Here is a 21,886-nt window from a genome sequence, read left to right on the forward strand (position 1 = left end):
ACTTGTTCCTATTTATCTTCATAGTGTGATGCTTGAGGACAGGGACAACTTTGCCTTTACCATTTTGCCCACATGCAATATAGTGAGAACAGTTTAGTTGCTTCAGAAGTTAATCAGTGTTATGTACAAAGTATTCTTAGCTGTCAGTGTCTGCTGAGAGATATGATAACATAATAGAAGCCCATGCTATCACAACATGTGGTAGAAGCGTATGGCATGTCCACAGCCATACTAAATCATGTTAACATGTCATGTAAGCATCGAACAGCTTAATCATACTCTTAGCCTTAACAGCATTTACTGGTATTGAAACACAGACTGTTTTTCTTTTATAAATAAGTAGTGTAATTACCAAGTTCCATTTTGGACATTTTGGTCTATTTAGATGTGTTTGTTTCATTGTTAGGTGACTGGAGTGTATACAGGGTTGTTTTCACTATTGTAGTGAAGAGTGGCATTAAGGGGCAGCATCAGTATAACAAAGAATTCTGAGCAGAAGTCATAAGGCCTACTTTTCACTTTCACTGACTTCTAGTCATACAGATCTTAAATGACAATGCTATATTCGGATGATGCAAATTTATAATCCAGTAATGAAATTCAATTTATCTTGTGTACTAGCATTCTGAACTCGTGTGCATTTGGTCGTAAGATCAAATTACAGCTGGGTAAAATTTTTATTGCTTGCTATTACAGAGTATTATTATTGTTGTTGCCTTCATTTTTGAAAGAACTAATTACTTTAATATAGATTTTATTGGTGTTACATTTGTCAGACACATCTTTCTAATTTTTCATTGTGCCATGTGTATAAGTGTTGATAAAAATTTCACATATAGAGCGGTTACATTCACAAACTGTACCAAATTCTGCATACCTAGCTTCAATAGCTAACCAATTATTGTGATCACATTAAAAACTGAAGCTTCATTTCCATTCAAGTGCCATTTTGTTCTTGCCTTTTACATAAATATTACCCCAACAGTTTTGTATTATTCAGAGATATAACTGACCTTGCTGCTTCATCTAAAACCAGGCACCATGTCTGGCATCTTATTCTTCTCATGCTAGGCAGCTTCCTCCTTCCTTCATAATGCCCTTTACTGCAAGTTCTAGTAATTATAAGTTTTCTCAGGGCTTGGGTACTGGGAGTGTCTTTGAAGTTATAAATGTTGTGGTCATGTTAATGGTACTCACTTGTCAGGAATATGTGGAAGACTATCCTTGATTGCTTATTTATACCAGCAAGCCTTAAAAGACAGTTTGTTAGTATGAATTTAACCCGAAGCCATATCAGTTCTGAATACTATTTATCTGTTGACAAATTTTCAAATTTCAGGTTACATAAACATCTGTCTTGAGCATGGAAAACCTAACTTTTTATTGAAGGATGTGTTATCCATATGACTGAATTTGAAAAGTTTTGTACTTAGTACATTTCTTTTCTTCAGTTTACATCCAAATTTGACTGAAAAATTTGAAACTGTTTGTTCAATTTGTCACAAGAAAAGTCCATATATTCCATTTGCGCAGTAGATGCGAATTACTCTTACATGAAATTCGAGGATTGTAGGAGGCTAAAAATAGGATTCTAGCATTGAAGAGAATTTGTTTTAATTCATAAATGTGACTTCAGAAATACTTGCCCACTTGGCATGAGCAAAAAACAGAAGACAGATGTATTTTTAATGGCTGCACTGCACCATAGCTCAAGTGGTTAGTCACTGGCTTCCCATCACGGTGGCCCAGGTTCAATCCTGGGTCTGGTCAAGTGGGATTTGTGGTGGACAAAGTGGTGCTGGGGCAGATTTTCTCCGAGTACTTCGGTTTCCCCTGCCAATCTTCATTCCACCAATTGCTCCACAGTCACCCTCACCTATCATCTGGGGCTGGTACAGTAGGCCAGAAGTGGCCACAGTACAAGGGATTTAGTCCCACCCCACTTGCAATAAAAAAAAATGTATTTTTAGCCTTAGTCTAAATGTATTAAAAGTTAAATAAATAGGTGACTAATTGTAATGTATAGAAAAAGAGGAATTGAAGAATGTATTACTGTTGTTACCTGGTACTGAGTTTTTTAAATATGTCCAAAATGTTTGTGTGAAGCCTGCTGCAGGCAAGTGGATGTAAACTTTATTTCTGGAGAGCCCTGCTAGTGGATGTAGAGGAATTTTGTCATCAGCTGTGTAATGAATCTGAATTTCAGACATGGGAGTGAGCCAGCTGTCAGCCTGTTATATTCGGACAAGAGTTCGACTGGTGCTAAAATATCTCTTGGTCTGGGTGATGAGGTGAGCCGTGAATTACATGAAAACAGCAGCAGGAACTCTCTGCAAGGTGATTACTGGATAGTGAAACTGAGCTGTATCAAATGCGTGCAGTGTAAAGTTACTTAATTCGTAGTCTGAACTATGAACATGAAGGCAGGTTTGTAAAGATTTCAAAGGAGGTGACGTAGCACATTTTAAGATCTGATCTTGGTATTCTTATGGTGAGATGGGATAGCCACTAGTGTAGCCAAGAATCAAACAACTGAAGACAAACCATGAGCGTTACCACTGCACCATTCTGAAAGGTCAGTGTAGTTTTGTGACGTGAATGTTGAAATAACATTTTCAGCTTAATTTCCCATTGAATTTCCAGTTCAGGGTGGATATCCTGTTTTATGTTAACATTTATTTGATTTGTTAGTTATTCTGAAGTTACATATTGTTACCTGTACACCCATTGCTAGGCAGCGAGTTGGTAAAGAAGTTCCTATGAAGACAGGTTCTTGGTAAGCAGTCCTTTGCTAGGTTACACAACACTAGATGAGGCTGTTTTTTATGTCATCTGCGACATGCCCAGTGCTGGTAATGGACCAGTGAACTCGCAAACTGACATGTGACGTGTTTTCTATGGGGTCCATGCTGAAGGTTTATAACAGACAAAATCAGTTGCTTGAGTCATGGTCCTGGAGAATTTTTAGTTGATTTCTGAGGTTCCAGCGTGATTGAACAAGAAATGGCAGGAAGTCTTCATAGTGATTTTAAGTGCTAGGGCAATCAAGTTATTTTCATCACTCGCACCCCACACATGTGACAATATTTTGCTATTTGGAATATTTTCTCACATCTTTTGTCATGGAGAAGGAAAGAAATCATTTGATGAAGAATTCTGTCTTATGAGATGTAACTGTATAGTCCATACCAAAATTTTTTTGCTACCCCTGCTTTATGCTGGTTTCTTGCTTGGCTTATTCTTTGACCCTGAAGAAGGATGTGACATGTTCCTCCAAAACATGAGTTGACTGTCAACAGACTGCACATCATTATATCTCAGAAGACAGAACTCTTCATCACTGTGAGAACCTCAAACCCTGCAAATCTTCTGATGATTTGTATATAAACATATTGATCATAAGTCAGATTGTTATTACAGAATAATATGTTATGAACATTTGAATAAGAAAACAGTTAAATTTGTATCTGATCTATATCTCTGATCAGTTCACAGTGCACTGTATGCATCAAAGTTGCCTTCATTCAGTTCAATATATCTCATAGACCCAAAATATTAACTTAAATGTACAAATTATGCAGTATATATGGAAAATCTGTTATCAGCAGTGAATGTGAGGAAAAGGAACCTTGACAAGCATAACTTATTTTCATTTCTGCATGATTCTTCATGATTTTGTTTTTTATTAACATTAGAGATTACAGACTTTTACCCTAGAGATGCAGACAGTATCCCTGGTAACCACATACCAGACTGTATGGTGTCAGCCAAGAGACCACAATCAAAATTTGCACTTCTGTGAAGAACCTAAAGTGTCAAAAACAGCAATCATCTTTATTTTTGATAAATTTATGGAAGGGGGCAGGGGGTTTCTGTTCAAACTGGAGTTGTCTGAAAATATGGTTCTCGCACATGCCTAGTATTCTTTATCTTTTGCTAGTAGAAATGGGTGCAGGAGAGAGAGTGCCCAGTCCACCATCAAGCCTTCAGTATGAATTGGAGACGACTGATGCGGTGCCAGGACCTAGTCAAGTCATGTCTCCTAGCATACAGGAACCAACCAACAGGTCCAGTGGTAGGCAGAGTTTTTGCCACGATTTCAAAATTGGAAAGATTCCAATTAGATTAAGGTTTGTTTTATGTGCTCAAGACATCCTCCCTGTGCAGACGTATCTAGTTTGATGTCGTACATCTTTTCGATCATGTGCTTAGCCAAATACAACTGTGTTATGTCATCTAGATCCTAGCTGTGACTAGGGGTCTAAGGTAAGGGTAAAGCTATCCCTGTAACAGGCCATGGAGGCCCATAGGGCTGTGATACATCAAGACTTCCACATATTCAGTCAGTCGGCTCACAGCAGTGAGGTTGTCATCTTTATGTGCGGCCACCTTTTACCCCCAGGAAGATTCCTGGTACTCATTTATGTTATAGGCTGAGTTGACCCCTAGGTCATAGTGTGGCTGGAAAGATTAGGCCAATTAAAAATACAGTGTCCTTATCGGGAATCGAACCCACAACCTTCTATCTTGTAGCATAGTGCCTCAACCAACTGTGCTACTGCATTCCCTGACTAGGGGTCTAGAAATACATTACTTAATTGCTTTTACTCATGAAATTTTTTTGTAGGACCTCAACTGAGAATTTTTTAATTAGTGCAAGGAAAGTTTGTCACATAAAAGGCACAGTTTTGAACATGAACTGTGAATAGTTGCTCCACAGTTTTAATTCAGCCTTTATACCTTGAAGACTTCTTAAAATTGAACTTGAAATAAGGAAAAAAGTGGGTAGTCCATGCTATGGTATAATGCAGAAATCTTATAATTAATAAAAATCATGGAGCAAAACTTAGAAATTGTAATTTATTAAGAAAGTTTTCTGTGTAATTTTTTACTTATGTTGTGGTTCACTTGAACTAAAATTATCTTCTAAGGTCACAGAACATTCCTCTCATACCTAAGTATAACTTATGTAACACCCTTGCATGCAATTTTTGTCCTCTATTTCTGCAGTATGCAGGAGATATCTGAGCAAAAACCAGAGAAACTGAAATCAGAATAAGCCGCGACACACACTTCCATCCTTACTTATGCCCTTGAGGCCAGTTCTTTGTCCACTTGTTATTTCACTGTAGTGCCACTGCTTGGCTCTTTCTCTCTTGTCACTGAACTGAAAACTGATGAATGCTATAATTTGCTGGCTTACTAAACACAGACTGACTCATGGCGTGAACTCGTCTGCTTCTTTGCTGCACTAAACTGAACTGACTCTGACAAAGGCTTTACAGTTACATTATGAGTGTGGTCACCCTTTGGGAAGGTTCGAGAGTGACTTTGGCCTTTGGTGTCAGCTGAGCAGTTTCCAGAACATGCCAGAGGGTGCAAAGAGGGAATCTCAATATTTTGATCAGGTCAGGAAATTTGATCCCCCAGCTCCCACAACAGTGTGACAGAGTAGGAGCCATGCTGTCAGCCATTCCCTTTTTGTCACTGAGGTTTTTGCATATTCTAACCAGTGGCAAGATTATATCTTGTTACATCACTGATGAATGTGCACATATGACCTGAATTTCTTAACAAATATACATTTCTGAAGAGCAGTGTTGGCTGGCATTATTGTTGTTTTCCATTTTGTGTTTAATAAAGTTTAATGTACATCCTGGATTTATGGATGGTAAAACTTATGATATATAGTGAATTTTATTATCATGTTTCTTAATTTTCATGGGGTTGAAATTTAGGTTAAGCCTTTTTTTTTATATAAAAAGCAGCTCATTGTCCAGAACGATTGTGACATTAAATTATTAGAGTGTAGTTCTTCTCTGCTTTCTTTAACCCCATTATTTCTATTGGCTTATGGCCTCAAATTCTCACTTAATCATAAGGGTCAGTGTTGGATTTAAGGATTTATTAAATTTAACTTGCCATGTGTGTGTTTTTGGACAGTATGAAATCTAACCAAAAGGGGCAACAGTTCAAGTACTTCAGTATACTTTAGATATATATAATATCTCAGAATCTTTGTATGTATGTTAATTATTTTACAGAGGGCATATTGTCTTAAAGTGCTAGATTTCAGGACAAAGCAGCATATAACAATTGTGACTTAGTAAATTAATTAGTAGCATTGTCATAAATTGGGTTTATGTGACTCTTAATTGTGAGGGTGAGTAATCATGAATAGAATTGAAAAGTTCAAGTGGAATGGAATAGCACATACATAGTACAAATTCATCAAAGTTGAAGTGTTAGAATAAACTTTCTGTTCAGCAAAGGGAACCTAGTTATATGCTACTCTAGTAAGTGATAACAGTAAAGTTGTCCATGTATAAGACTAGGATATGTTCAGATGAGACAGAACGTTCTTCTGAAATCACAGAGTGATAATTAGAAGACTTTATAAAGAAAGCAGTTAATTTTTTGAAGTATGTGACATTTTCATGATGACACTCTTAGTAATAATAGGAATGATAAACCATCCAGCTTGGATGTATAGCTATACATGTTTTGGTCCCTTGGGACCATCCCCACTGTCATGATAATAAAAGTAAATTATTTTTGTTTTGTTACATATGGGTAAAGAGATGATGTCCCAGAGGAATCCTAGCTGCAGTGGCAAAGAGAAAGTTCTTAACATCCTAACTGGAATTCAAAATCTGATGCAGATACTGCCATCAGAGCTGTCAAATATCTTTCATAAATAGTATGTTGCATATATGTACATGGTCTATTTTCTAACTGCATCGTGTTGCAGGTACTGGATATGATGGAGAAGATGACTATAATGATAGTGATGATGAAACCATGCTTATGACTGCTGAAAGCAGAAGGTAGTATTAGTTAAATATATGCTATGAATATGTTTTACCTTCATTATGGTCTACACCATTATGGAGGATCAAGAAAATTAGGAGGTAGTGGACGAAATGGAAGGCATTGATTTCTAGACTCTGATTGTATGTTACTTTAGTGGATGACGGTATCAGGACTGTAAAGGAAAACACAGAACTTCACTTATTGATGCTAATGAGAAATTAAATACAAGATAAATTTTTGGAAAACCAGTATGTGTCTGTGCTGGATACAAGGTTCTCACTGCAGCAACCATGAAGAGTATTACCTTATGGGATGTGATGCTGCCTACACAGCATCACATCCCATAAGGTAATACTCTTTATTGCATATTTAATTAACAACGCAGAATGAAATCCTTTTGTTTAAAAGGCTTAAATGAGGTACTAAAGTTAGGCATTCCAAGCCCAGAGTTGGATGATCATCTGTCAGGGAATCACTGACATTCTAAGTGCAGTGATACTCCATAAAATACTCACTGCAGATCCCACCATCAGGCTTGGGCCTCTTTTGCCTCTGTGTGGAGAATATACATCCTCAGGCAAGAGGGTATTAAAGCTAATGCTGGAGATACAGTTTCCTGGCTCTGTAGAGCTACATGAGGGGGACATTATTCTCAGGCCTTCATCTGGTCTTGTAAGTCCAGGGAGTAGGGACTGGGCATTGGGTGGACTGGTAGTGTCCCACAGCTGAATCAGGTGGACGGTTCTTGGATTAAATGCCCATAAATCATTCAGGAGGGATGGCATTTTCCTGGCTGTTATGTTCGTGAGTGCAATAATATTTGCATTTAAGATTTTTGTAGGGAGTCAGTAATTTGAACCTTGAACTGGAAAAAAAAAAGGAAACTTGAGTGCAAGATATTTGAAATGTATGAAACAGTTATACTACTACAGTCAATAATTTCATGGACTGTGGTTTTGTTGCACCATATTACAAGATACTCGCATGCACTTACCCATATCCCTCCCTCAAAATAGTTGCTGTTGGCTGCTGTGCATGTCTGCCAATATTGGTATAGCCCCTGAAAGATATTTGCAGGAAGGTTCTGTACAGCTTCCCTTGTGACAGTGACGATCTCCTTGGCTGACTGAAATCGATGCCCATATAGCTTTTCTTTCAAGCAGGGAAAGAAAAAGCAATTGCAGGGTGCAATATCAGAGGAGTATGGAGGGTGTGGCAAAAGGGTGACCTATTTTGCCAGTACCTGTTGGATAAGCACAGAGAGATGTACTGGGGCTTGTCATGAAGCAACAGTCACTTCTTCCTGTGCCAAAGCTCAGGACACATACGACAAATTTAATTGTGTAGACGGTAAAGGATCTCCTTTTAGTGGGGCTTGTTTACAATTTCTTCTTCCGGGATCAATTCTATGTAAACAGTTCCAGATGAGTCAAAAACCAGTTCAAGCAGTACCTTGCCTTCTTACTTGTCCTTTCGTGGTTTCTTCTTTCTTGACAATGATGGTGATTTCTAGGTGGCTGATCTTCGCTTCGGTTGCGGATCATACAGAAAACGCCATGTTTCATCTCATGTTATGATCGGGTTGAGAAACATCCCAGCTTTGTCTGCACTATCGATCAGGCTACTGCAAATGCGCATGTGATCATCACATTAGTCTTGCATTATGACTTGTGGAACACTGTGCTGGGTAACATGAGAGATGTTCAGGTCATCAGACAGAATTTTGTGGCAAGTATCATGGCTGATCCCTGCTACTGCTACTGCTACAATTTCATTTGGGAGCGGTTGGCACGCACCAGTGTTGCAACATCTTGGATCTTGAGTTCAGTTCTGACAGTTCTTGGCTGACCGATATGCTTTTCATCTTCCAAACTGTCTCTCCCCTGTGCAAAACGTTTGTGCCACCTAAACACAGCACTGTGGCTGAAGGCTTCTTTGCTGTACACTTGCTTGATCATCTGAAACATTTTGGTAGTGGATTTGCCTAATTTTTGGCAGAACTTGATGTTTTCCCATTGCTCAAACTGCAACATTCTTGATTTCCGCGGCTCGCAGACTACCTTTCACAACATTGACTTTCTTTCTGAATACACCACATGCTCATAACTGCTTCTGAGACAAGGGAAGAACGGACATGGCACAATCTCGTGGCTGCACATATCCACTGTAGTACATAACAGCACCACTGTGAGGCCAATCCACAAAGTTATTGACTGCACTATGTAGTAATTCTTAATTGTTAAAATTATGGCTGAAGTTATTATGTTTTGGATATTAAGATACAGATATTTGTTTTAGATACTATAGGGTTCTGACGATGGTGTATAACACACAGAGATACTGCATTTTCGGACTTTGTCCATTGTCCGGATTCTAAATAACTAAGAAAGGACACAACGTTTTGGAAACTGGATCTGTTTCCTACCTCAGGTGAGGGAAGACACCTACTCTGTTGGGTCCCTTAGAAAGAGCTAGCTTCAATCACTGGACAACTGATGTCACAAAACACTAAGGCTTGGGTGTTTATAGCCTTAGTGTTTTGTGACATCAGTTGTCCAGGGACCCAACAGAGTAGGTGTCTTCCCTCACCTGAGGTAGGAAACAGATCNCACCCAGTTTCCAAAACATTGTTTTTTTTCTTAGTTATTTAGAATCTGGAAGATGGACAAAGTCTGAAAACCCAGTATCTCTGTGTGAAATAGTTGATTTGTCATTTCTTCCCCTTTCTTTGCATTGTACCCAGAATTATTTGTTTTATGCTCAGATATATTCATCCAATTGAAGAACACATGGATGAGGCAATAGCATCGGTAAGACATGACAGAGAGATCATGTTTGATGAGCAGAGCATCCTGCAACCAGCTGTGAAGCAGAAATACAGTGGTCACAGGAATGCCAGGTACAATAATTTGCAGTAATGGATGTATGTGTGTGTGTTGGGGGGGCGGGTCCAAAAAGTGCACAAATTATTTAGTAGTATGTTAAAAGTCTGCCAGCAACATATGCTGGAAGACCACCTCAAACAACTCAAAATGAACCCCTTTCAGCAAAGGTTATAGTTGGAAATAGAAAGAAGTTAGAGGGAGCTAACGTGGAGGAAGAGGGAGGATGTTCCATCGGAAGGGTAAATTTTTGTATTAGAGACTGCTCAACAGTACAATTTGTTGGTACCATCATAGCATAGACCTTTTTCATTTGAGACTGATTGTTAAAGTTTGATGAACACTCTCTTTATCCTTCCCAATTTCTTCTATTATCATTCTGATAGTCTTTGTTTGATTTTTATGAACAGGTTGCAGATTTACCTTTGAGACTTCAGCAGGGTGTATATTAGGACTTCATGTAATTGAGACATTAAAGTTTATCTGTTAAAGTAGCAGCTGCATTAAGAGTCTCCAACAGTTTGTAAGACATTTAAGGGTGCTTCCACTGGGCATGCCCATCTTATTTTGAAGATTATATCATATTGATATTTTGCACTTCAGTACAACACATTTTTGTATCATGTTTTCATACAGTTAAGAATTTTGAAATTCTGTATGGTTTGAATTTAATGTATGTGCTTTGCTGTAGATTTAACCACGTTTTCAAAATGTATATTATGTATGGGGAAAAATACTAAATATACTTTGGTACCTACACAGTGTGTCCAGGTTCTGTTAGCACTCGTTTTTCTTTAATTTTTCCCTGCAATGCCATCTGTTGGTGAGTTGTGGCATTAAGATTCTTGAAGTTTCAGCTGTGGCTGTCTATAATTTCAAAGCGCAAGCATTGCTGCATCAGTGTTCCGACCTTGAATGTAACACTAGTGTTCTGACGCTTGTTGGAAAATGGCAGTTGAACAGAGAGCCAACATCAAATTTTGTTTGAAGTTAGGCAAAACAGCTGAAGAAGCATACAAAATGATGAAAAGTGTGTACAGTAGTGATTGCTTGAGTTGTTCAAACATTTTTTGATGGTATGCTATATCTTGTGATGGCAAGGAGGAAATTGAAAACGTTCCACATGCATCAAAGCTGAGAACAAGTTGCACTGAAGAAAATGTAAAAAAGTGACCAAAATCCTTGCATCACACAGACATGTTTCTGCAAGACTCATCGAGGAGCTTTTGGGAATACCAAAATGTACTGTGCATCAAATTTTGACTGAGGATTTGGGCAAACGGAAGGTCTATGTGTGGTTTGTACTGCACGCGCCGTAAGGCGATGGAAAACATGCCAGGCATGGGTTGACCGTAACATGCAAAGGCATGTTACGGTCAACCCAAAGTGATACAAAATTTACAAAATTGATTGTTACTGGTGACGAGACATGGTGTTTTCAATATGACCCTCTCACAAAGTGGCAGAGTGCAGCATGGTTAAGACCAATGAAGCTGAAACCAAAGAAAGTGCGCATGCAGAAGAGTCAAGTAAAGACACTGCTAATCGTTTTCTTTGATTCCAAAGGAAAAATTCACAAGGAATTTCTGCCAGAAGGTCAAACATTGAATTCTTATTATTATCTCGGAGTCCTCAATCATTTGTGGGTGAGAATTCTTCGAATTCGACATGAATATCGAGAGCAAGGTTCCTGGTCGCTCCTCCACAACAATGCCCCACCCCACAAATTGAACATGTGCAATTTTTTGGCCAGGAAAGGTTTCACAGTCCTTGATCATCCTTCATATTCACCAGATTTGGCTCCAGCAGATTTCTGGTTGTTCCCAAAAGTTAAGTTGGCGATGAAAGAAGACTGTCACGACACCATCCAAGACATCAAAAGGGAATGTACCGCAGTTTTAAATGCGATTCCACAAAAGGAGTACAGTGACTGTTTTTTAAAACTTTTCGATCGATTCCAGCTGTGTATTGATTCAGAAGGAAACTATTTTGAATAAAAAGAGTGTAATTTTGAAAATAATTCATGTCTTATATTTTTAATGAACACAGCCCTAACCGAACCTGTACACACTGTGTATAACATGAACAGTCAATCCACTTGTTAACCTCTTAGAAGAAAGAAGTATACAATTGAATATAAGTATTGCATGTGCAGCTGCAGTGCTTGCCAGTAATGAAGATCATTTAAACATCAAACAGTCTCTAGCTTCTCAGTAATTTTAATTTTGAAACCCAGGCTAATGAGCTTGCTCAGGTCCTGGCAAACTTGATCCATATACCAGTAAATCATGTCGGATGATGTGGCAAGCCCCCCTCATTTTATCTCAGTATACATGTCACGTAGTTAAATGAGTGTATTCTGGGTACCTGATAGCCACTACAATTCAGCATACCTCTCTGTTAATTCAGGACAATGATTAAGGAAGCCACATTTTGGGGTACTGACTACGTACTCTCAGGATCAGATTGTGGCCATGTGTTTATATGGAATCGCTGCTCTGGACAGCTGATAATGCTGCTGGAAGCAGATCATCATGTTGTTAACTGTCTTCAGCCCCATCCTGTCCTGCCTCTATTAGCTACATCAGGCATTGACTATGATGTCAAATTATGGGCACCACTTCATGAAGAACCCAGCTTTGACAGTGATCTGGCTGCTATTGTAAGTAGGAGAGCAAAATTAAAATGACATTTCTTGAAAGAATTGCATCCAGCACCTCTAATATAATTTCCATCATGAGCTTCCTTTGTTTCTTTCTATATCTGTGTGTGTGTGTGTGTGTGAGAGAGAGAGAGGGAGAGAGAGCAAACACGGAATTCAGGGAAATTAAGAGGATAATGGTTTTTGAATGCAGTGTCCTAGACACTTAATTTTTCATAGGTGATGGGGAGTAATCTCATCCATGAGGTGTTTTGATAGAAGCTGGCAGGCTATCTGATTTCAGGCTACAAAGGAATGTTACTGTAGTAAGTACAGGAGATGTCTCTTGGTTGCTGTGTCCATGTGATGTTTCTGGAATGGAATTCACCCAAAATTTATAGTAGGTAGAGCAGGTAGTAAAAATGAAGGCACAGAAAACTGATATGCAAAGTAAAAACTAAAGCTTTTTGTAACATCTAAAGGCAAAATATCCCTAAATTTTAAAATTGTGTACCGTGAATAAGGTAATGGACTTATACAGTCATTACTTTATTCATTGTTCTTGAAAATGCTCTTTGCTGCAGTGCAGTCCTAAAAGATATTTAAATATGGCAGCCTTAACAAATGGGACAAATGACACAAACTCCGTCCTAAGTGCAAACAATATATATTATATGTCTTTGATCTTGCTCTCTTCTACACTGCATGTTTCGGCCTCTAACGCCCATCATCAGGTGTATACTCTTACGTTGCTGCCACACTGAACCCAGTCTAAAATTTAACATTTAAAAACACATTGTTACTTTCTTCATTATTATCAACATCTACCTCGTTGATATCTGTCTGGTATGTCTGGTATGACGTGTGCAAAATAATCTACATACCAGGCAGATATCAACGAGGTAGATGTTGATAATAACGAAGAAAGTAACAATGTGTTTTTAAATGTTAACTTTTAGACTGGGTTCAGTGTGGCAGCAACATAAGAGTATACACCTGATGATGGCTGTTAGAGGCCGAAACATGTAGTGTAGAAGAAAGCAAGATCAAAGACATATAATATATATTGTTTACACTTAGGACGGAGTTTGTGTCATTTGTCGTGTAGAGTGCAACAGGATGCTTAAATATAATATTGTTAACAAATGGGCATACAGAAACTAAGAACTGGAGGCTTTAATTCTGTCCAGCTTACAGAATTTAGATTTTTAAATTCTCATTTCCATTAAAATCAGTACTTTGAGATGGTTATTAATGGTAAATCAGACATTGCTTAATTTTTGTATTCATTGAAGCAATCATGAGGAATGAGGCATTTTGTGCTTCAGTGTTTGTGCACTTTGTTGATATATAAATCTGATGTTCTATATTTAAAATGTCTTTAAATCTATGTGTTGAACTCAAAAGTGTCAATTATGTTAAAGTTGCAGATACTTTATACTAGTGGCTGTGCATACTCAGAATTCAATCATAACATCCTGTACTGAAAAGATACAAAATACTGGTTTCAACAAGTTCTAAATAAGTATTTTTCATAAAAATGATTAATGAGAATGACAGAGAGGCTGTTTCTGACAGATGCACTTAATGGCAGAATTTATACTACTTACAACCAGTGCCTGCAGTGCTTTGTCACTGCACTGTGTTGCCATAATCATACTGACCATTGTGATGTTGTTGTACACATCAAAATATATTCAGAAATTATGAAGACATCTTGCCACATGCTGGTTCAGTAAATACATATAGTGTATGGGTGTTTGTGTTCCAGTTGACTGAGAGGAATGAAGTGATGCTAGAGGAGACAAAAGACACGATTACTGTCCCAGCTTCCTTCATGATCCGTATGCTGGCATGTCTCAACCAGATTAGAAGAGGTAAGATTAATGTGTTATAGGCACTGAAGGATCTTTAAAAAGTAACTTGAATCCCAAACCTTACTAAGTGCAAGATCTTTTCATATAATTTGTATAAAAGTTTGCGATGTCAGCAGTGACAAGACCAGCTTTTGACCTGCTTTACTTTCTCTATATTGCCCATTTTCCAGCTATAAGCCTGCCCTTTTATAATATTCATCTCTCATAAACCATTCCAAGAATAAGCCACATTGCCACTTTCCAAAGGCAGTCCAATAGTCCATGCTTGGATAGCAAATACTTGCTGTTTACAGCAATCATGGTGCAAGAGAATGCCTAATGTATTGTAACGTGTTGGGAATCCAGAAGAGTCACTTCTATGGAAATGCTAGAACAGACCATTGCATAGGAAGTAACAATAGCGGCACTGTAATCCCAACAGTGAGCCATTGTGTTGAGAACATCGAATCTCCACGGTTACGACGAATACGCGAAGCGTTCCCACAGAGACAACGCAATAACAATGGGTCATTGCGTAGGAATCGCGGAACCAACAAAGCAACGTTTCAACTGCTATAACAGAGGGTTCATTTGCCTAGCAGCGGCTGAGGGGATAAATAGCCCAGCTTCGACGAGAAGCAGCCAGTCTTTATCCAGCCGTCTAGGAAGTCAGTCTTCGTCCAGCCGCCTACGAAGTCAGTCTTCATCCAGCCTTCTTAGAAGACAGTCTTTGTCCAGCCACCTAAGAAGTGAGTCTTTATCCAGCCTTCGAAAAAGAGTGTCTTAGAACAACCGCCAGAGAGGAGGGTCCAGTACTGCCGAGATGTAAGCAGTAATTGTAACACTGCAAGTGGAAATGATTGTAAAGTGTGTGTAAGGCGAGTGAACGGAATAAATTCGCTATACCAAACAACGGCGTGAACTTATTTGTAGTGTGACACACACACAACACGCTACATTGGTGTCAGAAGTGGGATATCGAACTTAAAACACGCTACACTGGTGTCAGAAGTGGGATATCGAACTTAAAACACTCTACACTGGTGTCCAAAGTGGGATATCGAACTTAAAACACGCTACATTGGTGTCAGAAGTGGGAACAACCGCCAGAGAGGAGGGTCCACTACTGCCGAGATATTGTAAGCAGTAATTGTAACACTGCAAGTGGAAATGATTGTAAAGTGTGTGTAAGGCGAGCGAACGGAATAAATTCGATATATCAAAGAACGGCGTGAACTTATTTGTAGCGTGACACACAACACGCTGCAGTATGTTAAAAGTAGAGTGTTAATGATTAAACAGAAACTGGATCTAATTAGTAAACTTGAAAATATTTTTCTAAAACATCTTCCTTTTAGTTGTGGAGTAAAAGAAATGTCGTTCATAACAGTAGGAACAATAAACAGAATAATTAAATATGCAAACAGTGTTTCTTGAAGAGTAGTGTATGATGTGATAGTTCTAGTGATGAATTGGCTCAGGCATGAGATCTTGGAGAGGAAATAGCACCACATGTCCTCTTCTGACATTTGAGACTTCAGTTAAAACTCAAATTGAATAGGCTGTGCATATGTGTTATTTCGCACACAACTGCAGACTTCAGTATGAGTTTTAACTTGAATCAAGCGGGAGCATTTTGTTTTGTATCATTACAGTACACTATTATTTAAGTGTAACATATACAATTTTAAATTTGTGTGAGATTCATTATTTTCCATTTGCAGTTAATGCATCATTGTATTGGAAGTTACCATTAACCGATATGTCTGAAAGCATTTCCACGCTGTCTTTGTTCCTTGTACATCTCCACAGTTATTTTAATCAACTCATAAGCAGTTAATCCACGAACAACAATGACACTCTCATATAGTTGAATACTAGAATTGAATTGTGTGTGATTTCTTGCATCTGCTGTGTATGTATTGTCACCTTTAGAGAATATGATTATCTTCAAAGTAACTTGCCTTTCAGTGTTATACATGCACTCAAATGATTTGACCATGTTTGGGATCGAAATCATTTTCTAAAATTCCATGTACTACTCTTATTGCTGGGGCACACGGTAGTGTATTTGGTTGAGGCACTATGCCATCCCGATGAGGTCATTGAATTTTTTCAATTGACCTAATCCTTCCAGCCGCACTATGTCCCTGGGGTTGACTCAGCCTCTAACAGAAATGAATACCAGGAAGGAATTAAATAATTTTCCTGGGGAGTAAAGCACAGCCGGCGCATAAGGCTGACAACCTTAACACCGTCTTTGAGCCGATTGTCTAGATAATGTGAGACCCTCAACATATCACAACACTATGGGCCTTCACGGCCTGTTACAAGGATATCTTTATTTTTTTTTTCTCTTATTGCATTGCTCTGATGATTTTAAATGATTCAAAATGACAAAATGAGATATTTTGCAGAGATTTTTAGTTTGGGGAACATGAAATAGTCAGAGAGGGCCAAATCATGTTGTGAATACAGTGGGTGCCCCAACACTGGAATTTGGTTTTGGGCAAAGTCACTTAACTTGAGATATTGTTATAATGCAGAATCCACTTACTTGGTCAAGGATTTGGTATTTTTCAGTGGATATTCTGCTATAAGCATTCCAAAACTCAAAGTTAGCCTGCTCAGTTGACTGTACTGGAGCAGCAGATTAATACTGTATAATTTATTTGGTATCAGCATACATTTTCACTTTAATTTTCACATTCCAACTTCTCTCATTTCCAGCGAGACTGGACTTCTCTGTTGGAGATTGTGAATAATATGGGAAGATCCAAGTCCCATCACTGTTCAAATAATACTTTCATAAATAAATCCTCTTACTATAGAGGCAACTTCAAGATTTTATTCTGTTTGTTTGCAGGAGCACGGAATCGAACCAGAAATGGAAGAAGACAGAATTCAGGGGAAGATTCTGGGGCTCGCAATTAACAGTTGAGAGGAAGAATCAACTGGAAATAGAGAGAAGATGGAAGTGAATAATAATAACAACAACAATAATAATAATAAATTATATGCCTGTTGCATATTAAAGTGTTTTATCATTGTGAGTATAAACACAAAACAAGAATGTTAGCCTTGATTACATGCTAATATTCAAAATTACTTCATGAAGTACTGCACTTTGTTATGTTTTCTTGTTATTTCATCTGTACATTATCATGCTGGAAGTTGTTTTTGTTCATGTTTTGTATTTATCAGTAACACATTGACTCAGTAGACTTTATTCATTAAATATTTAAGAAATATGTTATCATGTGTTTTATATCTCCATGCTGTATGTGTGTTTCTGTCCGTGCGTGCATGAGTGAGTGAGTGAGAGAGAGAGAGAGTGTGTGCACACCTGTTCATGCACATGCACGCTCTGCTGTGGTTGCACTCGTTTTGTGTGTGCATCTGCACGCACATGCATGTCACCCCCCCCCCTAAGTTTTGAATGAAATGACTGATTTTCAGAATGTTTGATATGAATATTATGCCATTGGAGGCCAAATTGTATTATTTCGTTTCTTCAGTTACTAATAATGTCATGGAGGATACGCATATTTGTGGGGTTGAGACTGACCCTAATGCCGTTCAATGCAGTGTGCCTCATTATTCCATGCTGTATTATACAGGATGATGTCTGGACATGAAAATAAGTTTTAAAATTCATATACCCTATCAACATTCCTTAAAAAGTTATAGCCATTAGAAAATGTCAGCTCTGCTATCACATTCTGAACAACAGACGTTCTGAGAGCATTTTGCTTGTGGTGTGTGATTGCTGTTGAAATCCATCTGCCACGAAACTCTTTTAAGTAATGGGCTGAATAGGCTTGCATGCTCACATGACTTGAACTCTCTTGATTTTGTCTGTGGGGATATTTTAAAATCAAGTTCTGTGTCTATGCAGTTGATTCTAGAGATCAACTGTGGCTTTGAATTCAACAGTTTGCAAGTGAAGCAAAGAATACACCCAGAATATACAAAGAGTTGTGAGTTTGTCACACAAAGCTGAGTTGTGTATTCAGACATGGAGGCCGTTTCAAGCTCCTTTTGTAAGAAAGGAAAAAGAAACGGTTATTAGCAGCACTTCGGTTTGTTTTCTTCTTATACACACCCTTTTGAACTTGGGAACTATTGAAGGTGTGGCTGTGGAATTTGAAATTAGAATTGCTGTGAGTTTTTAAGGAATGCTCTCTGAGGTACATATTCATATGGACTTTACTTAGTTTGATGTCCAAAACCATCCTTGGTTATGTTAATTATCCTGTGGAATGTATAACACACAGTAGCTGTGTGAAACTGTTCAGTTCATCTTCATTTTAACAGCAATAATGGAGGAACTATTGGAGCTCAGAATATGAAATTTAGTATGAAGACAAGACATAAACATTCCTGCAAGTTTAGTATGAAAATCTGTAGGTTGCATATAACAGCACTCTGTAACTTATTTATAGTTGCCTGCAATATAAATAATTCTGAATCAAGAAGGATTCAGTTCCATGACCATCTTCCCAGAAGTGCAGCAAGCCAACACATGAGCTAAATTGTATTTTATTGTTGGGTTATGAACTCACATTTCCAAAATATAATATTAACAATACAAAATTCATAGAACTAGAAGCCTACACATTAGGTAAATAGACTTTATGAATTCAGCTTTGAACTTATTTTAGTTTAAAAGCTTTTACAGTAAGATGATATGACAGCATCGATAATTTACTCTAATTTCGGTGATAACTGTATAAGAACACAGTTAGAAACTTCATTAGAGTACTCTTTTAGACTTTTCCATGTTATTTGATATCATGATCCTATTATTATACTATGCATGCCATAGTCTGGACATGTTTCTTTGATGGGGGTAACTAGAAATATGTACAGAATATTGGTGGAGAAGCCACTTGCAGGCTCCAAGTAGGAGATGTAGAATAATGTTAAAGATTACTTGTTAGGAACGTGAATGTGAGGTGGATGAAACTGTCTTAGGATCATGTCCATTGTTGGGCTTTGGTTCTACTAGTGTTAGGCCCCTGTAGGTCATATACCATAGTATTAGCATAGTTGTATTATGGGTGTGTGTATGATGAATTGGCCATGAGAAAATAGCATGCAAGGCTTTTGGTGGGGAAACCTCTTGAAAGGAAAATGCAGTATCAGGATAGTGTTGAAACATGTCTGAGGTAAAGTAGTCATAACAAGTTGCAAAATGACATGATCCAGTGGTCAGGTTATGGGGTCAACAGATCTGGCTGTATTGGGTTGGAGGTGACTGATGCTGAATTTTGGTTTTATGTAGGGAGTATCATTTTGCGGTGATACCACAAACAGATGCAATGCCAGGCAAGAAAAGACATCAACACTGCTGACAGTAAACTGCTTTTTGGTGTCCATGACTTGGAAATATAAAGGTTCAATTCAATTCAATTTTAATTTATTCTGTTGATCCATACCGGTACAACCAGTGGATATAGAAAAGTCAAAAATACAAGACATTACAATATTAATAAATAATGATAGATAAATAAATAAATAAGACATGCAATCGTTAAAAGATTTTGTAGAAAAAAATAAAAATAATAGAACACTGTAAATACTGATACTATGTAGTTACTATTACCATCAGAAATACTTATCTGCGATGGTTGGACTTTATTAGCGGCAAAACTGCTGTAGAGACGCCATGCAACAGAACCAAATAATGTTGCTTATACCACACATTAGTTACATACCTACCTTACCTCAGAGCAAATGGACTCTCCCTTCCCACATCATATGCATGCGTGTTGATTCCTAAGATAAAGGAACCACTTTGTGACATTTGCCTCAGAACTGTTCCAGAGATTCTTCAGGCAGTACACCGCTCCAGTCGAACTATCAACACAACAGGCACTGCTAAAGGTATTCTATGACTTCCACATCGCTGGCAACAGGTTGTACACAATGCTGGTAACTACATTGAAGGACAGTAAAACTTTGAAACTTGCATCTATTTTGTATCAGTTGTAAATAAATAGTTGCCACTATTAAAGTTCCAACCCTCGTAGTTTTATGCATAAAAAATTCATAGAATGGAACACTGTAAATACTGATACAATGATGTTACTATTACCATCAGAAATACTATCTAGTTTTATGCATAAAAATTCATCCACAGTATAAAAAGAATGCTCATGCAAATACTTTTTAATGCTTTTTAAAGCTTTCAATATCACATGCCAAGTCCTTAATGTCAGCTGGAAGATGGTTATATATCTTAACGCCTCTGTAGGAGGGAGGGACTTTTATGAAACATCGTCAAGTGAGCCATTACTTGAAAAAAATTAGAATTATTCCTGATATTAAAATTATGAATTTCAGAATTTTGTATAAAAATGATTTATTGGTAACCATAAACAGAGCCAAGGAGAGTATGTACTGAGATGCTAGAGGCGGTATATTTAAAATCTTTAAAAATTTGTGCAAGAATCCCTGGGTCTTGCTTCCATTAGTATTCTAACCATTCGCTTTTGGAGTCTGAAAATATTCATACTGTGGGAAGAAGTTCCCCAGAAAATTAATCCATATGTTATAACTGACTGAAAATAAGCATGATAGATTACCTTTAAGGAATTTAAAGATAAGAAAGGTCTGATTGCTCTTGCAATATAACACGCTTTGTTTAATTTGGATGCCAACATATCGGTATGACTCCTCCAAGACAGATTATTGTGAAGTACTAGCCTAAGAAACATTAGTTCCATAGTATTGGCAATAATTTTGTTGTTATATTTAATTTGTATTTTGGGATTAATAATATCTTTAGAGAGGAATCCCATACAATAGGGTTTGTCCAGGTTGCTTCCATTGCTGCATGTTTTCATGATATAATAGAGGTCTGCACCTGATCCATCCCATTGCTTGTCTCCTGCCATTTATATTCATTCCTACTCTTCTTTAACTTATCTGCAGTTCTCTCTCCCCATCCCTTTTAACCTTCATTGGCCAGATTTAAATTCCTACTACTATGGCACTAGCAGACATTTAAATTTGGAAATATGAATTTATATTTAAAAAATATGACACACTGTCCAGTGGGTCCTGCTGAACTAAGCATGAGCTGGGACAGTTGTGCAATACACATGTGATGGAGGTTGACGATTTTCGTTTTTTAATAAAACAAAAACATTATAGGAGGCCACAAACATCTTATACACTCTTTTTTTTGCCTGATTCATTCTGGTTTGTTCCTTGGTTTACTTTTCAACCCTGAAGATGGAGGCCACATGTTCCTCTGAAATGTCACTTAACTTTCAATGGACCGTGAAACATTATTTCCCAAACATAGAACCCTTCATAACCACTGCTGTGAGAACCTCGAATTCTATATGTAGCATGCTCTTGGGAAGCAAGGAAAGTGCACAGACTAAACTTATAGACCTTGTGGGAAGTGATAACTTGCAAGATCTGGAAATACCTCAGAGACAACAAATAGAAATAAACCCTGAAAATGTGAAGTGGATTTAAGTGATACAGGACAGAATCCAGTGCTTCACTCCTGTGAACTTGTTTCTTCCATGGAAACAAAAATTTATTGACCAGATGAATATATATCTGCTATTCAAGTAAGGCTTCGCACCATGTAATTAATTGATTGCTTATGGTGTTAGTCCATTAGGTATAGTTAAATGTGCTCTGCTCATCTGTCTTTCAGGTTTGCTGAAGGT

General features: G+C 37.8%; 1 protein-coding gene across 2 annotated transcripts in view; it reads left to right on the plus strand.

Moving 5' to 3' along the window:
• LOC111866179 (DDB1- and CUL4-associated factor 6) overlaps positions 1-17,448 on the plus strand; it is a 32,294-nt gene extending 14,846 nt beyond the window's left edge. The window contains exons 9-15 of one of the 2 annotated variants that reach the window (XM_023854872.2): positions 2,207-2,337; positions 3,941-4,075; positions 6,752-6,827; positions 9,578-9,712; positions 12,105-12,357; positions 14,108-14,213; positions 17,059-17,448. In XM_023854872.2, coding sequence (XP_023710640.1) covers positions 2,207-2,337; positions 3,941-4,075; positions 6,752-6,827; positions 9,578-9,712; positions 12,105-12,357; positions 14,108-14,213; positions 17,059-17,126 — 904 coding nt within the window. In that variant the 3' untranslated portion in view covers positions 17,127-17,448. The remainder of the gene's footprint in view (positions 1-2,206; positions 2,338-3,940; positions 4,076-6,751; positions 6,828-9,577; positions 9,713-12,104; positions 12,358-14,107; positions 14,214-17,058) is intronic. The other variant, XM_023854873.2, reaches the window with a different exon arrangement.
• The last annotated feature ends 4,438 nt before the right edge of the window (positions 17,449-21,886 follow it).

Source organism: Cryptotermes secundus, unplaced genomic scaffold (genome assembly GCF_002891405.2).
Source record: "Cryptotermes secundus unplaced genomic scaffold, Csec_1.0 scaffold599, whole genome shotgun sequence".
Classification (NCBI taxonomy): Eukaryota; Metazoa; Arthropoda; class Insecta; order Blattodea; family Kalotermitidae; genus Cryptotermes; species Cryptotermes secundus.